Genomic DNA, 15,613 nt, shown 5'->3' on the forward strand with positions numbered 1-15,613 from the left:
CTAATCCATGTGTCCTGTATCAGAGGATGAATACAGAATGGTAAAGGAAGCCACTAGTCAGTTTCCAAAACACACAGTTGATCTTGAAGGACACACAGTTTGCTTGATTGAGCAATTCAGTTGTTTTATTTTATATGTGGCCTTCCCTTACACCTATTGACAAATTTCCTTCATTTGTTTTCAGTTTTATTTTCAGCAGCTTTTTAATAATAGCCTACTGTTAAGTATGATGAGTAGAGTGAATCATCGCAGGTATGTATCATAACAAGGTCCGGTCTCGTGAAAGAAAGTAAAGTTTTAGGGCTTATCTTATACAGAAATGTTGCAATACAGTAAAATAGCTGCATTGCTAGGGCTTATCTTATACAGAAATGTTGCAATACAGTAAAATAGCTGCATTGCTAAGTTATCATGAGATACCCCAACATGATTTCACTCAGTCCATGGCAGGAGCAGATAGACATTCATTCACTGTGTAGTATATCTTTAGTGTCATTGTATGTTCTCTAAACCCTATCACATACTTGTTGCGCATCATGGTCTGTGATGTACTAGTTCTTGTACCTTGTATACTCAAAATGTTAAATTTGTCAATTTTAGGTACGTTTTTCCTGCCGTGATAATGTTATTACATCGTAATGGCTGGTAGAGGAAGGGTCTCTCTCTCTCTCTCTCTCTCTCTCTCTCTCTCTCTCTCTCTCTCTCGCTATTTTTATAGATAAGTAGCTTGTATAATTTGTTTTTAAAGAACTTTCTGCAAGGTGTAATAAAAATGTTCAAATATTTCAGTTTTTTAACTTTCTAAAATATTTAATTTACCATCATTTAAAAAATGAATCAATGAAGTTTGTACCAATTTCTGTAAGATGTTGAAGTTTTACTTTTCTACAATGGTGAGTTCCTTAATGTTAAAAAATAAAATCTCAGGAAACAGGCTTTAAAGTTGAACATAGTATGTAACTCGCCTCAGAAGATCCCTGCACCATATCCTGAGTCATCTGCATTTTCATCATTCTCCCTGGTCCTCCCAGCATTCTTTGAGTGCATTCTTGGCTTCCTAGCTAGCCTAGTCATTTCATAATTTGCTTTCTTCACGCAGACAGCATCCAACTAGTAACATACCATCATCATATTTTTCCCAGGTTGTATGTCGTATCTTTTGAAGCATCCTAATACTCCCACATTGCAATCATTAAATGAAAGAACTGCATCATAAACACCCAGATTCGATGTATCCTTAGGCCTATCTAAAAGTACCGTTTTAGGAATTGTAGACCATATGACACTCTTAAATGATTTGTCTGATTTTCGTCTTTTTCCATACAAACACTTACACAACAGGTTTTGATCAGTCAGACTTCTTAAAACGGGCTTAATTATATTGCACACTCCAGCAGGTAATGAGTCCCTATGACTATATACTGTTCACCAGCTGCTAGAGCACTGTTGTAGTTGTAAAACACAGTTGGCACTTGTGGGTAAAAGGAATGACAATGCTCCTCATCAATTGATAGTTTGATGGTAAATTGCCCAGATATCCTGCTTCATTTTCATCATACTGACACAGTTCCATCTATTTTCCATACCATAATTATTATGCTAACTGTCTCCTTATCTGTGAGATTACCTTTCACAGATTGTGGTTTTCAGTCCAGCAATTTTATGCCTTTCATATCGTTCTTCAACTTGTGGATGGGGGTTCCCATTCTTTTCTGCACTTGCCCAATACAGTCCAGCTTTTCTGCACTGAACAACTCCATATGGCTTTGTTTCTACCACAATCTTGAAGCTCTTGGTGTCTCCGTACCCTAAATATGTTGCATACCTTAGCCCCAACATATCAGCTGACCTGGAAAAAATATTTACTGCACTTGCAGTTCCAATGTTCCCCCCAAACCCTTCAAAATTTACACCACATACAGAACTTCCTTGAGATTCAAGTTTTTCTTAACCCTTTATAAATGCATACTTATGACAGTACTTATGCAGTACCTCTACATCTAGCACTTCGGCCACTACCCATGTGCTTGTTATACACTGAAGAGCCAGAGAAACTGGTATACTTGCCTGATATTGTGTAGGGCCCCCACCAGCATGCAGAAGTGAGTGTAACATGACATGGCATGGACTGAACTAATGTCTGAAGTAGTGGTGGGGAACTGACGCCATGAAACCTGCAGTGCTGTCTATAAAAACATAAGGGTGCGAAGAGGTGGCGGGCTCTTCTGAACAGCACATTGCAAGGAATTCCAGATATGCTCAATAACGTTCATGTCTTGGTAGCAATTCTGGGCGTTCAGGGTGTCGCATTGTCCTACTGGGATTACCAAGTCTATCAGAATGCACAGTGGATATGAATGGATGCAGGTGATCAGACAGGATGCTTATGTACATGTCACCTGTCAGTCATATCAAGACATATCAGGGGTCCCGTATCATTCCAACTGCACACGCCGGACACCATTACAGAGCCTCCAACAGCTTGAACAGACCCCTGGTAACATGCAGGGTCCATGGAGTCATAAGGTTGTCTCTCTACCTGTATGTGTCCATCTGCTCGATACAATTTAAAGTGAGACTTGTCTGACCAGGCAACTTATTTCCAGTCAGCAGTTCAATGACAGTGTTGACGGGCCCAGGCGAGGCATAAAGCTCTGTGCCAAGCAGACATCGAGGGTACACAAATGGACCTTCAGGTCTGAAAGCCTGTATCAGTGATGTTTTGTTGAATGGTTCACATGCTGACTCTTGTTTATGGCTCAGCATTGAAATCTGCAGCAATTTGTGGAAGGGTTGCACTTCTGTCACGTTGAATGATTCTCTTCAATCGTTGCCAGTCACTTTCTTGCAGGATCTTTTCCGGCTGAAGCAGTGTTGGAGATTTGATGATTTACCAGGTTCCTGATTTCTACAGTACACTTGTGAAATGGTCATACGGGAAAATCCCACTTCGTTGCCTCGGAGATGCTGTGTCCCATCGCTCGTGCAGCAGCTATAACACCATGTTCAAACTAGCTTAAATCTTGATAACCTGCCATTGTAGCAGCAGTAACCGATCTAACAACTGCGCCAGACATTGGTTGTCTTATATACGTGTTGCTGACTGCATGCTGTATTCTGCCTGTTTCCATGTCTCTCTATTTGAATATGCATGGCTGTAAAAGTTTCTTTGGTGCTTCAGTGTAGTTACTACACTATTTGGACATGTATGCCCCCTATGCCCTTTACATTGCCATGCTCCATCAACAGCCACAGCATTATCTGTAAAATTATCGTTAATTTTAGTTGCCTCATTGCCAGCCATCTTCATAGAGGCAATTGCAAAATGCTTAGCAGCTTCATATAATGTACCTGTATACTTCTGGAATCTTGTTGGGCCACTTCGGAAATTCATGACTGCACATAGGGTCGTACCAGCTAATTCACCTTTACGAATAGTACCCAATCCAGACAAAAACCTAACATTAGTTCCATACACAATGTCAATCTTCCTACTGGTAAGAGATGGATACTGAGCTTTACAGTTCTTGCATTTCAGAAATAGTTTAGTAGAAAATCCATATCTTGCAGTGGTATCTTTATTTTGTTATGAACTGTCACTAACACGATAAACTTTACAAATTGCAAATGAAGATATTGCAGATGACAATACTTCAGTATCAGTGACTACGTTGTCACTTGTCTGTTCATTATTATATTTAGTACTTAAAGATTCTGCACTTGAATCAATGTTCATATATCTTCTGGAAGCACTGGTGCTAATATTTTTACTGCTAGAGAAATACTAGTAATCACTGAGGAAGTTTCAGGACATGTTGAATGTAACCTAGAACAGCCCACATTTCTTGTATACTTTTGCTTCCATTTTGAGCCATCTTGTCAGAAAACATACTTTCCGATTTAAACATGTACAGAAAACACACCATAAATGAAAGCAATGAGTGAAAGTTGCATGCGAACAGGGAGCCAGTCATGAGCATGGAATACCATCATAAATCAACAAAGTAAAATAAAGTTAGAAGTTTCAAATTGATAGAAGGCAAAAGGAGGCATGGCAACTTGTACTGCCCTTCAAGTAAATGAAAATTCAAAGTTTTTAATTATTAGAATGCAATTAAAGACACATACTTATCTAGTAAAGTACATTTCAAGGAATGAACGAGCCCATGTGGAAGTTTCTTTCTGTTTGTGTGTTTTGTTCATGTGCCTGTCTGCTGGCGCTTTCCCGCTTGGTAAGTCTTGGAATCTTTGTTTTTAATATATATATATATATCTTCAAAGGTACAAACTCTCCTTAAACTATCTTGGCAGATTCTGTCATCATTCCTGTGACTGGTTTGTTGGCAGCCCCATTTCTTACTTGCTTCAGCAAAGTTTGTGGCTCTACACATCTGAAGTATATTGCTCTACTTAGATACTCTAATTTTTAAGTGTTCACTTAACATTTCCCTGTCAAGTGTCAGGTTACTTATTGCTGGGTGTCCCTCAGTCTCTCTTAAGACTTTTTTGGTAAAAGTGCACTTAACAGTGTATCCAGCTCTTCAGTTGCAAGCTGCAGTTGACAACTGTTGTTGCAATGAATTGCACTTTTTTACAAAAATGGAAATCAGGCATAGAAGTAGGTTACTGCAGTGACAAATCCCTCTTTGGACCTTACTACACATCATATTAAAGCAACTGCATTTTTGTGTTGATTTGTTGTCTCCTGTAATTCTTAAGCAAAATCTCATGCTATGCTACAGGTCAGCATGTAAGTACGTGTAGTTTTTTTACCATCATCAAAGATATATGAAAATTGATAATCAACCTTAAAATTCATAATAACCATTTCAGCAAAAGTTATTCTGACACCATTTCGAAAACAAATGTAATCAGTCCATATTTAATTCTGAAAGAATTCATTAGATTCAAAGGTTCACGTTTACCACTGTGTACTATCATCCAGTTGGCTACTACTGACAGCACCGAATTGTCTACATCTGTGCACAGCACAACACCCTGTGGCATTGTAAATGCACATTAGTCAATATTCTAGTATCCTCTTCACTTTAGGAATTCTAATGTTCGTTCCTTGATAGTTCCCACTGTCTATGCAGTTGTTACTCCTGGACTCGCAGGTAAACAGAGTCGTTATTGAAGAGGAGAAAATGTCATTGCCTCCCTGTTCTTTTGATTTGTTCTTAAGCCATTTGTGCAGTCAGGTGTAAGTAGAGCATGTGTTTGAAATCTACCAGTACTTTTCAAACATTGCTGTTCCTACTGCATTTAGAGATTATAAGACTGATTGCAGTTTTTACAGTTCTTAAACAGAGCTTTAAAGTTGTGAAATTACAAATATGAAGTTGAGCAGATAGAAAAAGTATCGAGTACTTTACCAGCTACAGCAAAATCAGAAAAAGAGTAGTAGCTGACTTTGCTAATTCTAGAACAGACATTATTTCAATCTTCAATTCATCCAAAGGCAGCAAAAAACATGCTGCAAGTTATCAAGACAGTATTGGCTGTGAGAATTGAAAATTGCTAATGTCTGCTGTTGAGAGATAAAGAAATTGCGCTTCTCCCAACTACTTCTACTCAGAGGTGCCTTGACAGAAAACTCTTCCCTATGGGAACCAAATACATGTTGACTGAAAGTGCTCAGTAGCCTGACAGTTTTCAGAGTATCTTACTGTGTCATAACATAGGAAAACTACACTGGAAACCGGCATTTTGGCCGTGGTTACAGTGATCTCCTTCTGGGTCTACTGATGTGCTCTGATACGTGCAGTCACCTACATTTCATCATTGGTGTTCACCGAGCATGACAATACATCATAATTTTAAAAGGTTGTTATGCTTGGTCATTCGAAGCATAAGGAGTGGGAGCTTTATAATAATGAAAGTAATGCCGTTGGACGAACATCCGCAACTGAGCATTATACCAGAGGTTGAAATACCGCTTCACGTGTGTGTGGTGGTTTTTTTTTTTAGAGAGAGAGAGAGAAATTTATCTTTAACTCTATTGGGGCCCCTTTCATACAGTCGACTTTGTCTTAGTTGACTACTTGAAACAAGTGAGTCTCTGCAGTGTCCCTTGTGTTTATTTTACTGAGTTCTATGTGTTTAGAGTGGTCATTTTTGCATGTGTTGTGAGAGTGTTTGCTGTGCAGTTTGGCATCTGAACTGTGAAAGTTAGTTTATACTTTCCTTTTAAAGTATGTGATAAACAAATATGTATTTAATATGAAAAGAGGAAATATTACCAAAAATCTCAGAAAAGTACTTTACTGATTTACTTATATTTTTCAAATTTTCACACAAAGCTCTAACGAATGTCTGAATGTACGTAGGCTATGTATTTTTTTACTATACAAATACATACGTAATATGTAAAGATGAAACATTGTTACAAAAAAATCTGTCAGTCAGTCATTTACTTCAGGAATATGCTAAATACATTCAGACTGATGTAGGCTCTATATTTTTGTAAATTAGCAATTCATACATTTTCTGTTAAACCTGATTGCAAGAGAGAAAATGCTGTGGTGCACTTGTTGTCAAAATGTGGGTTTGTTTTCTTTCTCTGTCAGTTTTAACTACAGTAGCCGAGCATTAAACCATTTGACAAATTTTCTCCCATATATATACCTACTTATATAATTTTTGTAAAAAAAATTGTATACACCACCATGTGGTATTTTTGTTTTCTTTCTCTGTTGGTTGTAAAAGAAAACTGGAAAATTTCAGGTTCATGCACACTGCTACAAAATCTTAAAATTAGGACAATAAACAAGGCGAAGGATGAGAGAGAGAAGGGAGGTGGCAGCAAGAGGAGCATGGTGATGGACGTAGGGGGAAGGAGGGTTCGGGGTGGGGAGAGGGGGTAGTCAAGGAGGAGATTAGGACATAGATATTTAGCAGTTGCAAAGCATTCCTGAGTTTGTTACTAGTTTATTAATTACCAAAGCAGAATTCAGTGGATTTTCTTTTTAAAGTCAGTCTGGCAAATTCTTTACGTCACTGAGAACTGAAGGAATAGGAAAAGTGTCAGCCAAGCATTCCCCCCCCCCACACACACACACCAAAACAGTGTGGATCCACCCTCAAACTTCACGTCGCGCAGGCATCTAAGAATTCATGGGGTTGATTGAGAATTGAAAATTGGCCATGTTTTCATCTGCATATATGGGAGGCTGACAACAATTTTCCAAGAAATTGAGGAAAGAAGCTTTTACGACTGTCGCTTATGTATTTGGGTTAGTTCCTCTTAGATAGCCTCTGCAGAGCGACAGCTCCATGGTGCTATACGGCGTGCCTCTGCGTGGGCCCTCTCACATGGTTTTCATTTTCTCCTTTAAAATCACCGGTGGTCCATTTCTGTTGCTGTACTACAGTCCACCCCAATCCAGAGATTTACCTCTATGCACAATTACCTGTGGTCCCACAGTTTAGTTTCCTGGGTTTTGTTTTCGACAACAAGCTCACTTGGCTGCCTCATATCAGACTTCTGAAGATAGGATGTTTCCGTAAACTCAATGTCCTTCGCTTCCTTGCCCACACCCCTTGGGGTGCTGATCGTTCCACTCTTCTTCACCTTTATCGGGCTTTAGTGCTGTCTTGCTTTTACTACGGTTGTTAAGTTTATGGTTTGTCTGCTGCTTCCAAACTGCACCCGTTGGATCTGGTCCACCATCGTGGTATCCCGTTTCACCACCGGTGCCTTCCCTACTAGCCCTGTAGATAGTCTCCTGGTTGGATCTGGGATTCCCTCCCTCCCTCCCTCCTTCCTTTCCGTTCTGCAGTCTCAGCTTCTGGTTTCTTATGCAATCACTGTCCATTCCTCTCCTACTCGTCCTTCCTATTCTATCCTGTTCCCAGACCAAGGACATCGCCCACCTGATTCCCGCCCTGGGGCGGGTCTTCCTTCTTTGCCCTGTCATCCACATTACGTCCTAAACAACCCCACCCCCCCTCCGCGCCTCTTAGTTCCTCGGCCCCAAATTCGGATGGATCTCTGCCGAGGTCCAAAAAATTCCGTTCCCGCGATGGTGTTCCATTGTTTTTTTCTGCTGAATTTTATGGGAGTTTTTGGATGCTGTTGTTTTTTTTTAACTCCGATGACTCTAAATCTGCTGATCGTGTGGTGTATGCCTTCATGTCCTCTGTTGGCATGGAAAATCATCTCCTGCCAACTGCATGTGGGATATTCACTGTGGAATTGATGGCAATTTCACAGGTCCTTACCTTTATTGAACAGTCGCAACACTACCGCGTTTTGTTATTTACGGACTCAATGAGTGGTTTTCAGGCTATTGATCGGTGATGCCCCCCCCCCCCCCCATTCCTTGGTCTTGCTGATCTTCACCATGCTGCTTGTTCCATTGTCTTGGTCATGTGGGTATCCCAAGTAATGAGCTTGCTGATTGTTTGGCTGGGGAGCAGTCTCTTACCCCGCGAGCCACCCCTTCTCTGTAATTCCCCCGTGGTGGATTTATGGCTTCATATCAAATCCCACTTCGCCCAGACATGGGCCAATCTTGGGAGACTACCTCCCTGTCTAAGGAACTTTGTGCGATTAAGGTGACACCTGTCCCGTGATGTTCTTCCTTTCGTCTCTCCCTGAAGGACTCTACCACCCTGTGTCATCTCCACATCAGCCATACCAGGCTGACCCATCATTTTCTTTTGCATAACGTGCCACCCCCACTTTGGTTGTGGAGCCTTCCACTCAGAAGCCCGCATTTTAGTGAAATGCTCCTTCTTTTGGCTCTGCGTACTAAGTACAGACTTCCCTGCACTTTACCTTTAATATTGGCAGATGATTCCCAGGTGGTTGAACTGGTTCTCAGCTTCCTCTGTGGAAGTGGTTTTTATTTTCAGTTCTAAGGTTTTTAATTTCCCTCTGGAGTAGCGACAGGGCAGTGAGGGTTGGGGTGTCTCCCACTGTAAGCTGTGTTTGGAGATTCCTGATTCCCCCCCCCCCTCTCCCCCCCAGCAAAGATCCTCTATTCTTTCCGTTTTACTCTGTTTTTATTGCTTGATGGATTTGGTTAGTCTCCTCCTACAATACGTACTTTTACAATCTAGCAGGTGAATGCTTTTGAATAGCAGGTGGTCTTGCTTGTATTGCATCAGTGGTGGAAAATTTCCTGCCTCTAGCATAGCCTTGGGTTTGCCCACCGGCTGACTTCCCTCTTTTTGTTTTCACTGTTGGCAACACAGCTGCACTTTTATGTTTTTTAGTCTTTTACCTTTTATCGTTCTGACTCTTCTGAGATGTAAATCTGCTCGAATAGACCACCTTTGAAACAAGGGACTGATGACCTTCCTGTTTGGTCCCTTCAGCCACCAACCAACCAACCCAGTGATGTCATTCCATACACCATTGCCGTCTAGCATGTTTCTGCTCATTCATCAAAGGTAGTCAGAGAAGTGGGCAACTGTTACATAACCCATGTCGCAATAAATGGTGACAGTCTGTCACCCCTGACAGTGTACAATGTATTACATTGTTTCACCGTTGTGCCAGAGGCGAGGACGACGCAGATCTGTTCTGCCGTGGCACTCAGATCAGGTGTCAAACTTGGGAGGTGATATGGGTGGCGCGACTTGACCCGTCTCTTAGTGTTCTGTGGCTGTCTGTGAACCATTCTGCACACACACGTTGCACTGCCAAAACACTTCTTCCAACACGAGCAGGAATTTCCCTGCATCACATTCCCTCGTGGCAAAAGTGCACCCTTCTTGAAACAAACTGATTTGACGTTACTGTTCGTGCATTTGTCTGTGAGGCTTCCTGCACATTTGCGCATCCATTACCTTCTGGTCATAGCAACAACACAAGCCGTAGGCACATTTTACCGGTAGGTTATGTTGCACCATGATACCGATGTTGACCTTGAACCCGCAGGCTGTTATGACTCAAATGCTAATTATTTCTGCAGAACATATTAATTTACATATCATGTGAATATGAACGTGCTATCTCTAGTTAGTAAAGGTGTTCTGTTTTTCCTGAGCAGAAACATATCTTGAAGAATCTTCAACTCCAATAACATGAGAAGAGAAAATATGTTTGTGATTGAATTCCATAGAACTCTTATTAGTTAAGAGCAAAATTACAGAGTAATTTGCTAATGTCAGTGTTTCAATTTTTTTTAAGGTTGATTCCTGCTATCGTGGCCTCCACCCAAGCCCCTGTCGGAGATACTTCAGAATAATTTGACTTCTTCACTTTCTGAAGATAAGAATTCTACTTCTTATCCTGATGTACCGTAAAATTTTTTTAATGAAGTAAATGTCCCTCGCAGTTGAAATTCCAGTAATTCTTCACTACGGAGAACAATGTTATTACAGAGTGCCACAATAACTGCAATGTACAATAGCAGATCACATTCGTGACCAGTAGACTCAGCAAGAACATACCGCTACAGAATTCAACACTATAAAACATCTTTCGTAACATATTTTCGTAGTTGATATTATAATTATATTCAGTGAAGCTCTTTACAATGCAGGCAATATCTTCTTCCAGTCACAGGCAATTGGCAGTCATATTGGCCTGTGCTATGGCATCTGCTGAAAACCACCAGGCCTCAATGTCACAAGGTCATGTGCTCAAACGAAACAGAAAATCCACACATTCTTTTTATGTTGACATGTTTAATAAAATTCTTTAGACAAAACTTAGAGATTCATCTGTCTTCACTCAGCAGGAAAAGCATTAGTGTTACAGGGAATAGTCTGTAACTCTACAATCTTTACATTTTTGAGTAGTATTTTGACTCAAATCATTGTTATAGGGCCGCAACGTAATATTGGAGCAGTCCTGGGGCAGTCCGAAGATAACCAAAGATGGCGTGACTGTCGCGAAAGGTGTGGAGCTGAAGGACAAGTTCCAGAACATCGGTGCCAAGCTGGTGCAAGATGTAGCCAACAACACTAACGAGGAGGCTGGAGACGGCACAACGACTGCCACCGTGTTGGCACGCGCCATCGCCAAAGAAGGCTTCGAAAAGATCAGCAAGGGTGCGAACCCTATAGAAATTCGCAGAGGTGTGTACCATCTCGCTTCATTTCCTGTTGGTAATTGTTTCTGTTTAAGAAGCCACCTTTCTGGTGTTGGGGGTGAATCTGGGTACTGTGTAGGTTTACAGTCTAGGTTTTGTGTTAATGGTAAATAGTTACTGAAACTAGTTAGCCTTCTTATTTAAAGATGTTATGACCAATGTTGGGCCTAATCTGTACCTGTAAAGTTTCTGATTAATTCATCCAAAATATTGAGGTATTTGTATGTGCAACTTTACAGTGGTGGGGAGGGGGGTTACATGTGAATACAAAATCGTTTGTGTGAGAAACAATTATACCACAAACTATTAACAAAATATATTAGGGTGCCACTCATCAGAGATCTTTCCAAAACTCATTGCTTTTTCCTTGGTTCTATTTCCTAAATTGCTGGTAAGTTCTACACCAGTGTATAAAATCTTCATGATCAGAAGGATTGATAAGTTTTACAGCTCCGAGGTTAAGTACTTCATCACTTAACTAAAAAAAAAACAGTACTTTTGCCAGCAGTATTTTTATCTGGGAAATCTGAGAAAAATCCAATGACTTTTTTCCCCTGTGTGTGTATATACCTGCAATTATAGATATTGCTCAGAGGTTGTCAGAAGTTTGTGTGTTTCTGAAAACATTGTTTCCAGGCCCATTAATAACTGGCTGCATTGTAAAGTGGGGAAAGTAAGGAAGGTATCCCTTGAACTTCATAGCATACAGACTTCACTGTCGCTGCTCGAGTTAGTGCCCAGCCCAGCAGCCATCTGAAGTCTTCGGGCTAATAGTATGTTTACATAGTTGGGGCTGCATGTAAGAAGCAGTATTGTTGTACAACCAGTTTCAGTGACTGCTATCTGTTGACAGTGGCAGTGTGAGGCATTAGGGCTTAGGACAATTGATGTACCACCACCACCACCCTCCCTCTCCTCAGTTTCTGGTTTGGCTGTCCTGTATTATACTTAGTGGGTCACTACATCTGCTTTAACTAGAGACCATCTGTACTTCAAAGTGTAGAAGGCTCAATGGAGTTATTAAATGTGTATAATATGGGGGGGGGGGGAGGTTAAAGGAAAACACACGCTTACTTCTAGCTGCTTAATTAGCAACACTTACTGTGTTTGCAATGTGTGTTGGCACCTTTGTTTCTGCAGCAAGTTCACAAATTGGCTTGTATGCTTTTCAAAGAGGTGCAATATGAAAACTGCATTGCATAACTACCACACAGTTCCTTCCCCTGGATGTGTGGATTTAATCATTGCAGACATTTTATGTCAGTGGTTTTAGAAACACACTGTAGGTTACTAAAATGACAGAACTTCTAAAATCAACAAAATGAATAAAGCAACTGTTCACCTTTAGCTGCTTGATGATGTGCATTACTCGTGTAAGAGCATCGAGTTGGTGCTACAGGGTGGAGCAGATAGCTGTATCCATGTAATTATAAAGGAAATGCAATGAAATTACAGAAATTGAGAGTTGAAATGGACTTATCATTCATTTACAGTGAAAAATACATTTATAGATGTTGAAAGTGACCCCCTGCCACATCAATACACAGCTGTGCACGTCTAAGCACATCCAGATACATCTGGCGTAAAGTTCAGATATCAGTGGCGACAACTTCACGGCTGTTGCTGTCTTTCAGTTCCTGTATTGTGTGTGTATTTGTATCATTGGCCGTGCTCCTAGTGTCTCCACAGGAGAAAATAGCATGTTGTTGGATCTGGCAAATGTGGTTGTCATTAATATTTGCTGACACTTCCTTCCTCAGTGAAGACGTCGTGGACTAGCTCCAGGGATACTCTAAACCTTGGCATGTTGCCCCATCTTGCTGGAAAAGGCAGTATTGTCTTTAATTTTCAGTGAGTTGAGTGCAAAAGTATTGAGTGTAATGTCCAAAATGTATCGGTCCCGTGGTGTGTGTTCCTGTTACACTGCGACAAATGTTGACTTGTTTTCATCATGGAGTAGTTACTGATGCACAATGTTAGAATTCTCCATTGCCCAATACCTTGTGTTCTTTGAATTCACATAACCTAAAAGATGAAACCATCTTTTCACTCAAGATGTAATGGAAAGATCTAACAAACCCTCATTAATGTTATTCAAGAGCCACATGAAGTAATCTTTAAAAGTTTCTGTGAGCCTCCCATAAATGCTGTACAACTGTCACATGATATGGCTTCAAATTAACTTTTCGATAGCCACTGGCAACTCCTCCCACTTACGTGCACCTGTTGGGCCAATTTACCCATAGACTTCTTTGGACTCTGAATAATTATTCAGTGAATGTCTGCAATAACTTGTGGTGTGCGAACTGAAGGAAGTCCGTCATTTTACGTTTTGCGCAATCCATAAGTGCGCCAATTTTTATAAAGACTCTGAATTGCTCTATGTGCTGGTAGTCCTCTATCTGGATACTTGACCTGAAAATTTTGAGTTTCCTTAATCAGACCTGTTTTCACATTTGCTTCCAGAATTTCAATTATTTCTTCTTTTGAGAAAGTCATTTTGCACACCACAAAGAGAAATGTCCAACTTGACTGATGAAATAAACAGAAATGCTGACAGAAGAATGCTAACAATGAATTATTGCATAAAACTGTCCATTTTTGTAGCTGTGTACTCCATTTCAGTGGTTGAAATATTGCATTCGCATTCAAAGGGAATGGGGGTCTACTTTTAACTGTGCTACCCTGATGCTGGGTTGTCACTCTGTGTGTAGGGGGGGGGGGGGGGGGGTGTTTGCAGGTGCATTTTTAGGTTTCTAGGGCTAAAAATGCATGCACGCGCACTTGTTCTTTGTTTGCCATAGTTACAAAATTGTCTGTACTGCTAATGAAGAACCACATAGAGGACATCGTATAATTGACAATGCAGGTAAAAACGACAAATTGTGCAGTAAGATATTGGGCAATGAAAACCACGCAGAATAGTTGACTCTGTAGGCATGTTGAATGTAAGGGTAAAGTCTGTGTCACATGGAATTAGGTTTGCTGTAAGTTTGCTTTGTGACTGGTGTAACTGGTCCCAAGTGGGTGTGACAGACTGCTATGTTGTTTATCCGTTCGCAGCTTTGTATGTTTCCAAATTATAGCAAGTGGAGACTATTTAACAGCAGTAGCCAATCAGGATTCCTGTTGGTGTCTGATGATGCAACCTGAGGTGTGACTGCACTAGAAAGGTGTGAAATTGAAATGTAACTTCAGAGTTAGTTTTAATTACTGTGAGTGGTATCACAGTGCTGTAAAGAAATTGCTAGTGATTTGATTTGATAAAGGCATCAGTTGTGCTCATATTCAGAGAAAACTGTTTCAGCAGCATATGGTGTATGAGCTGAAACTTTGGCTAGAGTTTAAAGTACTAAGTGTCTTGATACCAGCTATAATTTTCACCAGTGACTTGCGGTAGTGAAGCATGGTGGGGTGTGTTAAACCCCACTGTCTGCACAACTAGCTGGTTATTTGCGGAGGATTTTTTGTTTGATGGACAAAGTCGTTACACACTGAAAGCATATTACCAAAATGCTGAAGATATGGTGAAAATGGGACATGCCTTTTCTCTCTCTCTCTCTCTCTCTCTCTCTCTCTCTCTCTCTCTCTCTCTCTCTCTCTCTCTCTCTCTCTCCTCCCCCCCCCCCCCCCCGCGTTATTTTAAGATAACTGTAACTGGATTGTTCCGTCAGGTGATGTTAATAAAATTTTGATAATCAATGTCCACAAACTGAATAAATTTCTAACAAAAATGGTCATGAGTGTAAGAACTGGTAGACCTGAAAACATCAGTCATTAAAACATGATGGAAATCTGTGCTGATCAGACAATATCGTGAAACATCATACTAGAAGTGACAAATGGTGATTCTCTGTGGAGCCTTCAGTTATCATTCTTACAAACTTCATATACTGTACTCTCTTGACCCAGGCCATTATCTATGACAAACTTATGAGTCAAAGTGCTCCAGATTATTTGGAGACCAGGCACTTAATATCAATATTGGACCTAGGAAACCAGCCATTTGTGCTTTTATTTAAAGTGTTACTGGCGCACACCTAATTGATGTGTCTTCAGGAGTAAGAATACTAAAAGGCTTCAAAATTTATTTTTCATGTTTACTGTGGTTCTTAGTCATTATATATTTTAAAATAAGTACAACAAAGTATAATTATGCTCCCAAGAAAAAAGCACAAGGTGAGTTATTGAGCAGTTTCATCCACTTAAGCTTCTGAAATTTCTTGCTCACACAGCAAATGTGTCATATTTATAGTAGAATTAAGGCAAACTGCAAACCCTAACAACTACCCTCACAATATTACAGTAATGCAATTTTATGGCTCTCCCATTTGTGATGGTTGCTGTTAAATTGATAATGTTTTCTAAAGTGATCATTAAAATGATGCAAAAGTGAACAACGTAGGACGAGTGGGTGTGCGCGCAAGTCATGAGTCACACCTGATGATGTAATGAGAAATGATCTATTCAACTGGGCAGCTTATTCAGTCAGTTCTCAGTGACCTACATCTACATGACTACTCTGCAATCCCATGCTCACTGGAGCCATAATTAACAAGGTTGTT

General features: G+C 40.4%; 1 protein-coding gene across 1 annotated transcript in view; it reads left to right on the plus strand.

Annotated features, from left to right (window-relative positions):
* The window catches only part of LOC126295407 (heat shock protein 60A), a 66,638-nt gene that overhangs the window by 1,458 nt on the left and 49,567 nt on the right, over window positions 1-15,613 (plus strand). The window contains exon 3 of the mRNA XM_049987888.1: window positions 10,782-11,034. Within this exon, the coding sequence (XP_049843845.1) occupies window positions 10,782-11,034 (253 nt within the window). The remainder of the gene's footprint in view (window positions 1-10,781; window positions 11,035-15,613) is intronic.

This window comes from Schistocerca gregaria, chromosome 11, assembly GCF_023897955.1.
Source record: "Schistocerca gregaria isolate iqSchGreg1 chromosome 11, iqSchGreg1.2, whole genome shotgun sequence".
NCBI lineage: Eukaryota > Metazoa > Arthropoda > Insecta > Orthoptera > Acrididae > Schistocerca > Schistocerca gregaria.